Source organism: Phyllostomus hastatus, unplaced genomic scaffold, assembly GCF_019186645.2.
Source record: "Phyllostomus hastatus isolate PE091 unplaced genomic scaffold, TTU_PhHast_1.1 phas_contig_1, whole genome shotgun sequence".
NCBI classification, from domain to species: Eukaryota; Metazoa; Chordata; class Mammalia; order Chiroptera; family Phyllostomidae; genus Phyllostomus; species Phyllostomus hastatus.
This window is the reverse complement of record NW_025333498.1, coordinates 10,954,790-10,971,373: the sequence shown is the minus strand read 5'-3', so window position 1 is coordinate 10,971,373 and position 16,584 is coordinate 10,954,790. Positions and strand designations below refer to the sequence as shown.

At 38.1% G+C, this 16,584-nt stretch overlaps 1 protein-coding gene across 1 annotated transcript in view; it reads left to right on the top strand.

The window, feature by feature from the left end:
- ITGA4 (integrin subunit alpha 4) overlaps positions 1-16,584 on the top strand; it is a 79,106-nt gene that overhangs the window by 51,261 nt on the left and 11,261 nt on the right. The window contains exons 16-19 of the mRNA XM_045841441.1: positions 1,664-1,813; positions 3,967-4,043; positions 14,614-14,764; positions 16,180-16,275. Coding sequence (XP_045697397.1) covers positions 1,664-1,813; positions 3,967-4,043; positions 14,614-14,764; positions 16,180-16,275 — 474 coding nt within the window. The remainder of the gene's footprint in view (positions 1-1,663; positions 1,814-3,966; positions 4,044-14,613; positions 14,765-16,179; positions 16,276-16,584) is intronic.

Genomic DNA, 16,584 nt, shown 5'->3' with positions numbered 1-16,584 from the left:
AAAATTCTTTCCAAATGTTTACCAGAATTTCTTATTATAAGACACTGAAATTCAGGAATTCCTTGTTGGCTTATATAGCCACATTTTGAAAGTAACATGCACATGATAATGTCTTACATCTATTGAGACCTCAATAAGTGGCAGATATTGTGCTAAGTGTTTTATGTACATTGTACCATTGAATCTTCACAATAATACAGTGTAGGTATCGTCATTATCATTATTCTCATGATCATTATTCTGCCTTTCACATGAAGTAGCTGAACACAGATAGATTAAGCAATTTGCCAAAGGTTACAGAGGTAGTAGGTGATGAACCTGAGATTTGAACTTCAAACCACTTGCTTGGAGTCTCCCTCCAAACCACTTGCTTTTCACCTCTGCAGATATGTATTGATAATGTTGTGACTGATGAGAAAGAAGAAATATTACATCTATTTTTATAATTATGTAAAGGCATAGAATAGATGTAGTCTCTTATGTGACATATGCCATAATGTCACATATGCCTTTATTTTACTTCATTGATGGTATCAGGTTACTGTAGCTGTAGGTAGCACAGCAATAATCTGTATGGAGGTACTTTTTCTATCCATTAGAGATTATTAATTTTGTTTTTTTTCCCTTTTACACAGTAATGTTTAAGCCATATTCCAACCCTGAGGTGTCTGTAGGTAAATAGAAACCTGGCCCACTGACATTACTAGTAGGACGTCTGTCAATTACAGATAAAAATTAAAGGAGGAAAAATTGGGATAATTGTAATAGAATAAAGAAGAATAAAAAGAAAAAAATTATTAAGATGTTAAATTTAAAAGAATGTCATACTGAGTGTGATGGATTCTGAATGGGCTACAATTTCTGTGTAATTAATAAATAAATCCAAGAACTCTTTTTTTGTGAAGTATAAAAATAATAAACCTAGAAAAAAGTTATAAAACAACCAGTAAGAAGATCCAGTAAATAAATTTTATCCTATTTAGGATAAAATATTAAATATACAAAACAAATAACTTTGCTATATTATCATTTATAACCTGTTAGGAAAGATAATTGGAAAAGGTCCATAAAGGATATGTTTTATAATATGCATAAAATCAAATGAATCAAATCATATCAAAATGTAATAAAAGATTGACTATGGTTGGAGACAGGGGAGAGCAACAGGGAAAAAGGTGGGACAACTAACTGAACAACAATAATAAAAAAATAAATTTGAATAAATGGAGAAATTATATTTCTATAAGTCTACTAGAGGGAAATGTTAAATAGAATAAAATGTTCACTAGTACTTTGAAATAATTTACAAGGAATTTATAGTGAAAAATGCTTTTGTTATAATTTCAAGTTATAAAAAAAAGTATGCACAGAACATACCATAGAAGAAAATATACCTAATAGTAGACCTTTTTGTACTATTGGATGGTTATGGTTTTTCATTTTTATGCTATTTTTGTGTTGTTTCCTAAGAACATGAACATTTTCATAATGTGAAAAAACATATACATTTATTTAATAAAAATAATTTAGATGAAAAGGTAAGATTTCTTTGACTTCCATGTGTGTTGTGTTGGGCCTTATGCAGGAAAGGAGGAGCTCTCTATATTTTTAAACTTACATGCTGCTTTTTGTTTTTAATTCATATGGTTTTAAATTTCCTTAGAAAGATGTGCGAGACATCCTCACACCGATCCAGATTGAAGCTGCTTACCACCTTGGGCATCATTATATCAACAGACGAACAGTAGAGGAATTCCCACCACTTCAGCCAATTCTTCAGCAGAAGAAAGAAAAAAACAGAATTGAAAAAACAGTAGGAATATTTTCTTTTATTCAGAAATTGTGACATGTAACTACAAAATTGTTTTTTGAGATATTGCATAGTTCTGGGGAAATGAACTCTAATTTATTTTTAATTTTATGAATTTTAATATAATAGATTTATGGTATCTTGTTTTTTATTTGTATTCTCTTTAGGATAGTGAGCTGAATATTAAAAAATATGCATGTAGTCAAAGCAGTGGTTTCTAACACAACACGTTATTTTTTTTCTTTTTTTTAAGATTTATTTATTTATTTTTAGAGAGGGAAGGGGGGGAGAAAGAGAGAGAGAGAGAGAGAGAAACATGAATGTGTGGTTGCTGGGGGCCGTGGCCTGCAACCCTGGCATGTGACCTGGCTGGGAATTGAACCTGTGATGCTTTGGTTCGCAGCCCACGCTCAATCCACTGAGCTACGCCAGCCGGGGCTAATTTTTTTCTTGATGCCCTGTAGGTGAGGAAAGTACATTGCTAGAAAGCACTCATAATGGGAGTGAGTTGCATTCATGAGTCAGTTACTCAGGGTCGTCATGTGTGTTCAGTGTGTCTTTCTCTTTATCATTTTCTGTCTCATTTTTGTGTCCCTCTCTCTTACTCTCCCCACTCATGATTCACTCATGTCTTATTAGTCAAATTCCTTTGCTGGGTTTTACTCATTTATAAACATGTATTTATGTTGCATAACAGTTTCTCTTTTTAAATTTAGCTGCTTCCCAACCTCATGCCAGGACTAAGTGCATTTTGAGATGGGTGCTGCATTCTAACCATGAACTGCTTTGTCCAGTTTATCCCAAAATATATCAGTTTCCTTGACAGTGTGTTTATTTCTGGGGGTCCAGTTGTTCAGAACTTTGCTGTCCAACAACACAGAGACATGGTCAACAGAATGTTTTGGGGTATGTTAAAAGCATTCATTAAAATGTTTGCTGGTGGCACACAGAGTGTGAAAGATAAAAGGGACATTTAAAGGTCTAGTTCATATCCTGTCCCAAATAAACTGCCCCTAAGTCACTTTAAGATATTTGAACTTACAATCAACACTGTCTAGTCTACAACATTGGGTTGAATAGAGATAACTTAGGAGCAAATTTTCTTTATTCCCACATATAAAAATATTTCTGGAAGCCAGTATTTTTCATCCTTCCATTTAACTTAACTTTTCAATATCAACTATTTTTAATGCCTTTATTATAAGTACACAAACCAAAACCTAAGCAATTGGCAGTTATATTAGAATAATTCACATTTTGACTCTTAGACCAACCTGTTCTACAGGTAAGAGTGGTAGAAAAGTTCCTATCTACCTCATCATTTAGAAGAAGATTTCCGCTTTCCTTCTGCTCCCCCCTGTATAGGCAGTCTGATCCGACGAGCAGCGTGCCAACCTGCAGTTGTTTGCCCTTTTACGTACCTGACTCCTTCTCCGCCTCTCAAGATTCCTTTCTTTCCTGCATCTCATCTTTCTTCACCTTTACCACTTACTTTTCTTTTTCTCTTCTCTTTCCATTTTTTTTCTTTGCCCAGCTTCTAACTCAGGTCTTCTTATACATCTTGTAGTATATCTGGGTTCTGTTAAAATGCTCAGAGGTAAATACATTTTCGAACCTCTATGATAGTCTATCATTTCATTTTCTTTGATGTGTTGTTTCTGAAGTGACATTTCTGAATTTCTGCAATGTGTTGTTTTCAACAAAGACTGCTAGAAGACTGCTGTCTTACTCTCTGCAAAATAAAGAGCTGTGCTTATGTGGAATAAGTGGAATCAGAGTAGCAGAAAATGGAGAGGAACTGGGCAAAGAGCGTCCTGGCAGCACGAGATTTAAATACTTAAATAGGTCACTATCATAGTTGCTTAACATTGTTTTACAACTATTTTGGAAGAGAAAAAATCATTTTTTCACCTGACAAATTTAGGCTTTAAATATGCTTATTGGAAGAAATTAGTACTTTTAGCCCTGTAATTATTTGTCATTTAAGCCTACTAACTCACTCTCACACTGAATTCTTCAAAAAGGGATAAAACAAGAAATTATCAATTTGATTTATTTTTATTTTTCTCATGTATCAAGATGTCATAGTCTTTAAAAAACAGAAATACACCTACTGATTGAACTAAAAATAAAACACTGTCATATTTTATTTCCAGATACCCTTTGCAAGGTTTTGTGCCCATGAAAACTGTTCCGCTGATCTACAAGTTTCTGCGAAATTTGGATTTTTGAAGTAAGTGTAGTTCACTATTTGTTATTTATCAACCTGGGATAATGGGTGTGCAGGTGGGTTTCAGAGAGAAAAAGACTAAGAACTGACACTTGGGGGTTAGCAGCATTTAAAGAACTGAAAATGGATGACATTCTCCTGAGAGACATTAAGTTCATCAGTCATATAATATGCACTTACAGATTGCCACTTTTTGAAGGAAGGAGAATATGAGCTACAATGCTTTATGAAGCACGTTTTATTCTTTCGGCGGTAGCTGAGAAGATATTTCAGTCTTTAACAGTGGCCTTGGCCATCGTTGTTAGACCTGTAGTTGTGTTTCAGACATTTGTCAGCGCCTCTTAATAGAGTTTGCATGGCAAAGTCAGCTAGCCTTCACTACATCACGTCTAGTTTGTCACCAAGAAAAATGGTCACATCATTCAGACTGATGTCAAAAATGAAGAGATTCCTCAGCATTCATGACATATTTGAAAGAGAATAAACTACTTTGTTCTTCCTAATTCACAGGAGGGGAAACAGTAAAAAGAAAATGTATGTGACATGCTTAGAAAATTGCCTAGCATATAGTGAACACTAGATAAATGTTGACTGCTCTTGTTATTTTTTTATGGGAAATAAACCGTGGTAATTTTGGCATATCTAGATCCCCTAGATTGAAATCGTTTTGCATATCAGAGGGAAGGTGTGGACATGAAGAAGACTAGAGGGATGGAATGCACAGTTCAGGTTGAGGGATGACTGTGTGTGGGAAATGGAAGAGGAGAAGGAGGCATCAGTGGTGGGGCAGGAAAATGGGAAACCATATTGCAAGTAAGTCTGTAAAGGAAGCAAGTTTAAATTGGGGCATGTTGAATTCGGTGGGACTTCTGTATGCCTCTCTTCGATTGAAAATCTAGTTCAGGATTACTGTGGAATCCCTGTATGGTAAAATGTGCATTTCACAGAGAAAAGAACTGAAGATTAACATGTGGGGGGATTGTTTTATTTGAAGAGCTTAAAAACAGGGAGTCGCTGTAGGAGACTGAAAAGAACCTCTTGGAGAACTGAGTGCATTGTGAAATGGCCAATATAAAAAAGAGAGACTTCATATTGTAAGACTTTGTAGGGAAATGAGATGGCGTAATGACTGAGGAAAGGTCATGGGAGTTGGCATTTAAAATGTGATTTGTGGGTAACAAAAGGATGTCAGTGGCCAATTTTAAGATAGAAATTTCAGTGCAGTAGTAGCCGAATGACAGTGTAAGTGCTTAAGGGAAGAAGATATACTGGAAACGTGGATTTATCACATGTTATTTATTTAATAATGCAAAAGCAGGAAAAAGAATGAGTTGGAGAGAAAATCTTTCTACTTATATCCAGGCGGCATGTTTCATCCCTCTTTGAACCATCCTCTGAAGCAGTTGACAGCTTCTCACTCCCTCTTTCGGATGTCTTTTGCTTTGATATTCATCATCCTACCCCTTTGTCTTTCTGCAGCCCCTCTTGCTCAGTTATCTTTGGAGGATCCTTGATTTTGGCTCTGTCGATGCCCCAAAAGGTTTTCTCATGCCTTTCTCACACTCCCATATTTTGGGGGATAATTTTGCCTACTACTGTGACCTCACCTGGCCTGCCTATACTGCCAGTGCCCAAAGCAGTATCTCTGAGTTCCACATCCACACATCCTGATGTCTGTTGGACCTGTCCTCTTGGCGCCCAGTCACTCTCCACCAATGATATCATGACGATTAGTTACCAAAACCAACAACCTGGAGCTCAGTCTGCATTCTTCAGCCTTTCTTTTTGTTTTTTTTCTTATTTTTATTTGTTTTTTTAAAGTGTATCATTATGTTTTTACAGTTTTCTCATTTTCCCCCTTTATCCCCCCTCCACCCTGCCTCCTCAACCCTCCAGCATTCCTCCCCCCTCTTAGTTCAAGTCCATGGGTTGTACATATAAGTTCTTTGAGTTCTCTGTTTCCTAAAACATTTTTGACCCCTCTCCATCTATTTTATGCCTACCAGTTATGCTTCTTCTTCCCTGTACCTTCCCCCCCTATTCCTCCCTTCTCCCTCTGAAAACCCTCCATGTGATGTCCACTTCTCTGATTGTGTTCCTGTTCTGGTTATTCGCTTAGTTTTTGATTTTGTTGTTTTTCTTTATTTTTTTAGGTTCATTTGTTGATAGTTGTGAGTTTGTTGTCATTTTACTGTTCATATTTTTGATCTTCTTTTTCTTAGATAAGTCCCTTTAACATTTCATATAATAAGGGCTTGGTGATGATGAACTCCTTTAACTTGACCTTATCTGGGAAGCACTTTATCTGTCCTCCCATTCTAAATGAAAGCTTTGCTGGATAGAGTCATCTTGGATTGGTCCTTGCCTTTCATGACTTCAAATACTTCTTTCCAGCCCCTTCTTGCCTGAAAGGTTTCTTTTCAGAAATCAGCTGATAGTCTTATGGGCACTCCTTTGTAGGTAACTGTCTCCTTTCTCCTTGCTGCTTTAAAGATTCTCTTTGTCTTTAATCTTGGGTAACTTAATGATGAGGTGCCTTGATGTGTTCCTCTTTGGGTCCAACTTCTTTGGGACTCTCTGGGCTTCCTGGACTTCCTGGAAGTCTATTTCCTTTGCCAGATTGGGGAAGTTTTCCTTCATTATTTGTTCAAATAAGTTTTCAATTTCTTGCTGTTGTGCTCCTTCTGGCACCCCTATGATTTGGATGTTGGAGTGTTTCAAGCTGTCTCAGGGGTTTCTCAGCCTCTCCTCATTTTTTTTAAATTCTTGTTTCTTCATTCTGTTCTGGTTGGATGTTTATTTCTTTCTTTTGTTCCAAATCGTTGATTTGAGTCCTGGCTTCCTTCCTGTCACTGTTGGTTCCCTGAGTATTTTGCTTTATTTCATTTTGGGTATCTTTTGTGTGTTCTTTCATTTTTTTGACCAAGCTCAGTTAGTTCTGTGAGCATTTTGATTACCAGGGCTTTAAATTCTCCATCAGATAGGTTGGCTGTCTTCTCATCGCTTAGCTTTTTTCCTGGAGTTTTGCTCCATTCTTTCATTTGGGCCATATTTCTTTGTCTTGGTGCACCTGTTAAGTTGTAAGCGGGTGGGGCCTTAGGTATTCACCAGAGCAGGGCAACCCTCTTTGCTGCGCTGCATTGCTGCCTGTGGGGGAGGGGCCAGAGAGGGAACAGTGCAGCTTGCCTGCTCATCTCTAGCCCACTTTACAACGGACTCTCGTGTGAGACTAGGAGTTTCTCCCACCACTGCAACCACCTAGTCCACAGTCAACTCTGAATCTGAGTTTCCCATTTAGCCATCTCCACCTGCATGGTCAGCTGCCACGCCTCAGGTTCTCTCCAGTCTGCTGCCTTACTGGTCTGGTAGTTCTGGTTGACTGTTTCTTTAATTCCTTGGTTGTCAGAATTCCATGCAGTTTGATTTTCTGGCACTTCTAGTTGTTTATTGAGTTTAGATTGGTTGTTATCCTCCTTTTGGCTGTGCAAAGAAGCAAAGCGTTTCTACCTCTGCTTCCATCTTGGCCGGAACTCACTCTCCTGCCTTTCTTATCCCTGACATTCAGTAAATCACTAAATTCTACAATATTACCACCTAAATATATATATATATTTGTCCACCATAATTCTCTATCTCTACCACTATTAATCTAAACCACGTACTCATTATGCTACATAGGTCACCAGGCTTTTCAGCTTTCTGGGCTACTGCCCTCTTTCTTTGCATTCTAATTCCTCTACTATAATGGTCCAGAGACAGTTCTCTCACATCCTCCTCTGATAACAGCACTTCAATGGCTCATTATAACCTAAAACTCTGAACTCCTTAGCATCCTTTCTCACTAATTCCATTGATGGCAGACTGCTTACAGTTGCTTGGCCACACCATGCTTTCCTAAGCTTCTCTATTGTTTCACTTCTTGATTTCACTTCTCCAACTTATCTACTTGATTAGCTTTTATTTATCTTGTAAATGTCAGCTGTTTCCTAGGTGAAGTCCCTTTGGTCTCCAGGTATGTAACCCTTTGTCCTCCTGTACCCCTCGGCCCAGTACACTTGTACTCACTACCATTTTCACCTGTCTCCATACCACCTGGTGAGCTTCTTCAAGGCAGGGCCCTGTCTTTTCATTTTTGTGTTGCCAATGCCTAAAACAATGTTTGCAACACTGTGAGTGACGAATGGGTGTCTGCTGAGGCTGGAACAAGGTTCTAAAGAAAACAGCATATCATGGGATCAGACTCAGGTGGAGGAGTTAGCCTTAGAAAGAAACTAAAATGGTCCTGCATCTTGAGCTAAGCAGCTATGAAAAGATGTTTGACATTGGTTAGGAAACCAATGTGTGATTTTTCAACCACACATTGTGGAAGGAAATTAAATGTAGAGAATTCATGGATAGCCAGGATATAAAAGCAAGTTCATATTTGGAAAGCAAGGGCCTTTAGGATGAGTTTGGGAACTTGAAAGGCATGGGCAAAGATTCATAATAGTTGTTATGATGCATGGGATAGGAAGTCAACTAGGAACGAGTGAAAAGGTTAACAAACAGTGCTGAGTACCCCGCTGGGTGGAGCCACATATGGCAGAGAATAAATTAATTCTTTTTGCTTAGGCAATGCCAGCATAGCCTTGAGCATCCACTGTTGAGGGCCAAGAAGCCCTAACCTATTTGATAAATAATTGGATTTTAGACTTAAATTATCCAGATTGGCTGCTCAGCTAGTCCAAAAACAGTGACTGCTAACAATTTTGTATCCCAGCCAGTAATGTAATGCCTTTGTTGCTGTGTTAGTTGCAAAGTTTATAACCTTCCCATTTGTGTATTTATTTTCTTTCTAAAATGCTTAGTTTTCCCTGTGGTTTTGCTGCCTTGGGCCTTTGATATGCAGAGGTTTGTGAGGGAAAGCTTATGTAAGTTACAAATAAGTAGTGTTCTTATTTTCTTACATCAGAAATCCCCACTGTCACTGCAGTCCCTCTGGCCTGTGAGAAAACAGAACATCAAAATTGGTACAAAAATACTACTAAGAATGCTTCTTTTTGGAATAGTGAAAATATATCTTCTTGAATTAACATATTGAATTATATAATTTAATTATTATTTTTCTTCATTACATATTTTCTTGCAGTAAGCTATTATATTCTCTACTTTGCATTTTTAATTTGAAGTGATACTATTTCACTAAATGTCATCTAAATATCTAGTCCATTACGATTCTAAATGGCAGGCAACTGAGGGTAAGGCAGGGTTTCTCAGCATGCAGCTTCTGAGTCAGTTTCATGAGAATCACCTGGAATGCTTGGTAGAAATGCAGGTTCCTAGGCCCCAGGCCATCCAAACTGGAAGCTATGGGGACCAGGCCAGAAGTGTTTATTATTAACAGGGCTCCCAGGGTTTCTTATTATACTAAAATCTGAGAACAAATATGGTAGTGGTTAAGAGTTTCAGATTTGAAATGAAACCTGGTTCAGGTTCCATATCTGCCCTTTACTAGCTGCATGACCTTTTTAGAGAAGCCTTTTAACTCTTATAAACTCCTTTTGTCATTGGTAAGGAGGTAAATAGTACCTACTTTATAAAAGATATTTTAAATATAAAATGTGGCCCTGGCTGGCATAGCTCAGTGGATTGAGCTTGGGCTGCAAACCAAAGTGTCGCAGGTTCGATTCCCAGTCAGGGTACATGCCTGGGATGCAGGCCATGACCCCCAGCAACCGCACATTTATGTCTCTCTCTCTCTCTCTCTCGCTCTCTCTCGCTCTCTCTTTCTCCCTCCCTTCCCTCTCTAAAAAAATAAATAAAATCTTTAAAAACATAAAAAAAATATTAAAAAATATATATATATAAAATGTGATAATGCAGGCCGAGTGCAGAGCACAAGACCTACACATGAAGCTCTGATAAAAGTTGCTATTTTGATAAATTATGGTTGGGATATTTATAGATTATGGTAAAAGAAAAAACCTTTATAGTTTGACCATAAAATGAAATGTCGCCAATGAATTCTAAACATTTTCTGTGTGTACACTAGTTATTTGTCTAGAGTCTGTCTCTTTACATCCCCAAATGCTGCTGCCCATGACCGGGCCAGCAGGTCTGAGTTTCAGGAGGTCTGAAGCACCATGAATGCCAGTGTAAAATGTAAGCCCCACCTCTTCTGCATCAGTTTGGAAAGTTACAGGTGATTTCTACTTGGGAAATGGTAACTTATTTCAGGAATTCTCTAATGAGCACTCTTCTAATCGATTTTTTCAGCCCGAAGTGAAGGATTCTGACAGAGTGCTTTGCATTTTTAGTAAATTATACTCTGTCGGAGAAATATATGCCTGTCTCACATAGGTGTCCTCTCTCTTCTCTGTAATATAGGCAAATTGTGACCATATGTTCTAGTATTCTCTCGCCCATAAATCCGCTGTAGCTAATGGTATTTATGTGCCGAGAGCTATAAACCTGCTTTAGGTAAATGCATTTATTCAGTTAAGAACATGAGTTTCTGAAGACTGCAATCTAATGGACTGCCAAAAGCAAACTAAATAGTGCTTATGCACTCTGTCTCATGTTTTCATTAAGTCAAGGTTTTCTTCTGAATGTCTAAATTCTCAGGAGAATAAATCATATTCAAATGGACTTACACTGCAAAATGAAGGTGAACAAATATGACTTTATCAAGATTATAAAAATAAGAGCCAGTGTTAGTCATTACACAGGTAGTTTGAAATCTAGTTCTTCAGTCAGGCTTCCAGGGTAGGAGCTGATGTAGGCTTCTCCTGAACAGTTGTTTTCACATAAGTTAGGAATGCCTTTAACTGCAAGTAACAGAATATCTAACTAATAGTGGCTTAAACAATAACAGGATTTAATTATTTGGCATACTGTGCAGTCTATAGGAGGCAGTAGCAGGTTTAGTGAGCACCTACCAAAATCTTTCCAGTTCTTTTGGCTTTTCCCTCATGGTCACTAGATGGCTGCAGCAGCACCAGGGTTCCCAGCAAAAAAAAAAAAAAAAAGGTAGGGGTCAAGAGCAAAATTCTGTGTCCTCTTGAGGCTGCCTCTCCAGGAAGGCCAATGCCTTGGCAGACTTATGCTGATTAACCAGACCTGTATCACACACTCACCCCCAAACCCAGGATGGCTGAAGAATGGATGTAGTCTTCATGATCACATTAGATCAATTAGGATTCATTTCCTGAGCTAGGGCCTTGTCTTCTGCAGTATCAGGGGAATGCTGCCTATGCTTTCAGTAGTCCGTGGTTCTGTTAGCAGCTCAAAAGGGCAATCACTGTTGGGTAGACTGCAAGCAATTGCCAGCATTGGCCACTATACTGTTAGCCTTTAAAAGGGCTAGCCTAACAAAATGGTCCATTTTAAAAATGCAGGTAGTAGGGATATACAGGCTGGGCAAAGGTAGGTTTACAGTTGTGAGCACTTAAAACACAAAGTTAATAAAGCTACTGTAATAATTATAACCTGCACGTCTTTAGCTGTATGGACAACTGTAGCTAAATATGCAGGTTATAATTATTGCAGTGGCTTTATTAACTCTGTTTTGTGTACTCACAAATGTAAACCTATTTTTGCCCACTCTGTGCACCTCACTGATGGCACAGAGGTTGGGGAAGATGAATTATAGGCCTTGTACCCTAAAACATGCTATTTCCTACTTCAACCTTCCAATCCGTGTTCTGCTATAACCTTCTAGACTTCAGTGAGTTTGCCTTTGTTCAATAAAATCTTATTAAATGTCAGATAACTGATGTATTCCAATAGATGAGAATTTTCCAGTATTTTTCCCCCTGAAGTCAGTAGTGGAAAAAAATAATTGATCTGGGCTTGCAGACCACTTGCCGAAGGCTACATTTTGTCAAATAAGTGACTCACATATCTTGACACAGGTACCTATCAGCTTACGTCATATTTTATTCTGGCACCTTTTTAAAAAATTAGCTAGGAAGCACTAATTCATGTTATCAAGGCAAAGTACATTCGTTATACTGAGACTTGGGGAGCATCTCTTGCAAAATAGAACAGTAGCATTCATTCAAGAAAGACAGAGCCATGGTGCAAAAATACATAATTTTTCTATTTTTTTCCTCTTTCACTTATTAAGTTGTGATTTCGTATGTGCCCAGTACCTCGAGTTGTCTAAATTACATGGATTCCAGGCTGTTTTGTAAATGTCAAGTCTGCATTGTGCATGCTTTAATGAAGAATGAACTGTGATTCTGGGGAAAGTGCTGGTCCAGCCTCGTTGCGCTTCCAGATGTGCACCTAATCCTTTGTTGCATCTCGCACAACAAGCTGGTGGGCATCTCTCTGGTGGCACCCCGTTAATGAATCAAGATAGAGTAAGATGTATGTATTTTTTAGAAGAGGAGAATTGTAATTATGATTATGTGGCAAAGTAGGTTAAAAATGGAAAATAAACCAGGAGCCTAGCTGCTGAAATGTGAACATTGTGTTTCGCTTTAATTTGCTGTTGTCTTGGAACCTGGCTGTTTATACGATGCTTTCACCTTCTGTTGCTTGTCTAAGTGCCAGCTTCTTTCCCAAAGGTGTTCAGTGACTAATGCTTTGGTTACATGCCAGAATATTTTATAAATGTCTATTTCTAGGCAGCTCTTCTACAAGTCTTAATTAAGCTTTAATGTCAAGCTGAAGTTTACTTTTAGAACCTCCTAGGCTCCTTTCGTTGTAACATGATTATGGAACAGTAGGGGGAACACAGGATGGCTGTGTTCCTGCACATTTCTTTTCTGCGTCTCACATGGTGCCACTGAGCAGGTGCGTACTTCTGTGACACAGAGCTTTACAACACAGGAATGAGTACATCACAGCCTTTCCCTAAAGCTGGATCAAATTTTCCACCCTAAAATGATGGCCATGGTTGAGTGACTGCTTTGTTAGTTATTACATATCCTTCCTGAAACATCCAACTTCTCAAACCCAGGGATCAGACACCAGAGGGGGTACATGTGGACACGTTCTTCATTTCTTTCTCCTTGATGTCTCAGGCACCGAGCAAGGGGTTATGATGACAGGAGAATCATTTTCTGTATTTGTGTATCCTACGCTGTTTGAAGTAGACTAATAGATTTTAAATAGAGTAATATTATTTTGTATGCTTATTTTGAAACCGATTAAACTTAGTCATCAGATTGCTCTATGGCAGAAGCTGGCAAACTTTGTCCATAAAGGAAGAGATAGTAAATATTTCAGGCTTTGTGGAGCAGCCATCTCTCTCAGCTACTCAGCTCTCTGGTGTCCATATGTAAAAGCGACCACAGATGAAGGAGCGTGGCTGCGTTCCATTAAATCTTTATTTACAAAACCAGGCAGAGGTCCGAACTGGGCCTTCAGGCAGCAGTATGTGAACCCCTACTTTGTGGTCTGCTTGCTTTTTATATGACAATTCTGTCATACTTCTTTATTTTGGGTTATTTAAATATATATAGTTCTTTATATCAATACTGTTGTTTAAAGAAAGTTTGTTAGTATAATTTAAGCTGGTTGCAAAAATGAGCCAAAAGAAATTTTAAGGAATTCATCCTTGTGCATTTGCTTTGAGACTTCAGAACATTTTAGTTGTGAGGGACCTTGAATAAGTTTTTTAAGCCTCAGGTTCCTCATATATGAATGTGTTGTTCTGAGGATTCCATGGAATGACATGACCCAAATCTTCACTGAATAGTAGTTATTACTACAGATGAGGTGACTGAGGCTTAGCAATGTTAAGTAAGCCCTTTGCCCAGGAGAGCTGGGGCCAGAGCCAGAACTTGGTAGGACACAGATGTCTAGATTTGCAGCAGTCTTCTCTCTCCAGTTCCCAGCGCAGTGAAGCATCTCTTCAATCTGTTAATTTGGTCTCATCATTGATAGAGGTGACCAGCCTGTCCTAAGAAATGAATTCTACATGAACAGATTTTAGTCGGATTCACTTGCTGGGGATAGTCACACTCACTTCCATCAAAACATCTATTTGGTGGAAATACTCTCGGTTCCCCTTTTCTTCCAGTTCCCCACATTGTCCCCCTATGGTTTGGGCAGCAGGCAGTTCGATGTCTATTCAAACACAAAGAAAAAGAAAGAAAGGGGGAAAGGCTGTCAGGGACATGTATAAAGAACACATGGACAAAACCAAAGGGGGGTAGGATCAAGGGTGGGAGCTGGGGGTGACTGGGGGTGGGGCAGTGGTGGGGAAAAAATGGAGACAACTGTACTTGAATGATAAAACTATTAAAAATTAAAAAATAATAAAGTAATTTGAAATAAAAATTGCAAAATAATGAGGAAAATGTTAAAATTATAGAAGCAAGAATCAGAAAAGGAGTATAACAGAAAGCAGGGTAGTCTAATTATAACTACTTAATCTTTTCTCGGGTTAATAGCTGACCAAATTTATCTGAAATATGGGGAATGGAGCTCTTTTAAAAATAGATTTGCATCTACTTTCATGTGGTCCTTTCCCTCTGGTTGTTTTTTCTTCAAATTAATATTTTTATGTTTGAGATAAATAAATGAAGAGAGGGGATTTTTGCTTCCAAATTAAGAACTAAGGAATATTACTTAATTTTAGGCCACATGAGAATAAAACCTACCTCGCTGTTGGAAGCATGAAGACGTTAACGCTGAATGTGTCCCTGTTTAATGCTGGAGACGATGCATATGAAACCACCCTGCATGTCAGACTGCCCACTGGTCTTTACTTCATTAAGATTTTAGACCTGGTAAGTACTGAAAACCATGCGGCATAATGCTACATAATGTTTTACTTAATTTCTAAAAAATGTAAATGGTATAATTCACTTCATCAATTTGAGGTCTAAATATCTGAGGTGATTTTAAGACTCTTTCCATGCTCCTAACTGAAATGACAAGTTCCTAAGGATCTGACCGAGATCAAAAGAGTCAGCTTCCCACTTATAAGAAATAATTGTCCAGTTATTCATGCAAGCTGCTTGGGTGCGATTGCTTTTCTCACTGGTACCTCTTTCTGGTGCTTGAGGCCGCTCCTTTTGGTCAGGTTCCTGCACAAGCAGTTATCGGTTCTCCCTGCTGGGCTCCCAGAGTTACCACTCTGCATTTGAAGTTCATATACCCAGTCCTGTTCCCAAAGGACCTCCAACATGCTAGAACCAGCAGTCCACAGACCCAAAATGCTGGTGCCAACCAGACTGTAGGCAAGTTTCTCCTTCCCTGGAAGGGTTTGAGGGACTTGGAGACCTTTTCTTACCACTGTGTCTCCATCATGAGCACTTAAATCCACCAGCAGGGTAGTGATAAAGTTGAATTGCAAAGGCAAAAACCTCAATTGCTTTCTCCTTTGATGCTTCTCTGTTTCTTAGCAAATTTACCCAGGTCTCATCCAGAGACCATTTCCTCACATGAAGGGTCTTTGACCTCTCACAAAACTTCAGTACCTTCTTTCTCTAGCAGGAGTGTCCAACTTTTTGGTGTCTCTAGGCCACACATTAAATATACAAACACTAACAAAAACCGATGAGCAAAAAAAAATTTTAAGTAAATTTACGATTTTGTGTTGGGCCATATTAATAGCCATCCTGGGTCTCATTCAGCCTGCAGGCCATGGGCTGGACACCCCTGTGAGTTTTAAAAGCCTATTTGAAATAGTGAGAGGGAAAACTCAAATATTCAAGAAAATCCATATCTATACAAATACACATAAAGCTGTTTATTTCCCTGAAATATTTGAATACATGTATGTGTATACTATTGTGATTCCAGTTATTGCAAATATATACCTGACACACATTCTCACATCCCACACAGAAGAGGGATGTGAGACATAGATGTTATGAATTCCTTGCCTCATGATTTTGTAAGGAACTGGGTCTTGAATTAAATTGGGGGATACACAAACATGGACAAAAGGTGCAAGCCCAGAAATTATTCTGTGGAGAATTTACATGAATGTTAGAATATGCCTGTATAGTTATATACATTTTTATATCATTCATTTATATTTCTATTTACTCCAAAAATAGTTTTCTAGGAAAGCAAATTCTTCAGGGATGATGTTTTGTTTTGTTTTTTCAAAAGCCATCCTTAAATATGGGTTACAAACTTCTTGTTTCCTTTTCTACCTAAACCTTTTTGCTTGTTTATTTTTAAAATGTTTTAGGAAGAGCAGCAAATACACTGTGAAGTAACAGACAGCTCTGGCACAGTAAAACTGGACTGCAATGTCGGTTATATATATGTAGATCGTCTCTCAAGGGTAAGCATTTAGCATTTATAATTTTTGTTTACTAGCATGAATATAAAATTTTTCTATTTTTCCTTTGTTTACTCTGCACACAAATACATAATTCATTATTATTATGTTTTGCTAGGAGTAAATAGCTAAGTGATAAAATAAAACCCAAACCAACTTGGCTTGAGATCTTTGAGATTGTATTTATATTCTTGGCAATGTTCACTGTAGAAGGGGGGCCACATATTTATGTCAAGATGGGCACATGAATGTGTCAATCAGAATTCTGCTCTCACCCTTCCCCAACACTCCCCTCACCCCAACCACCCCACC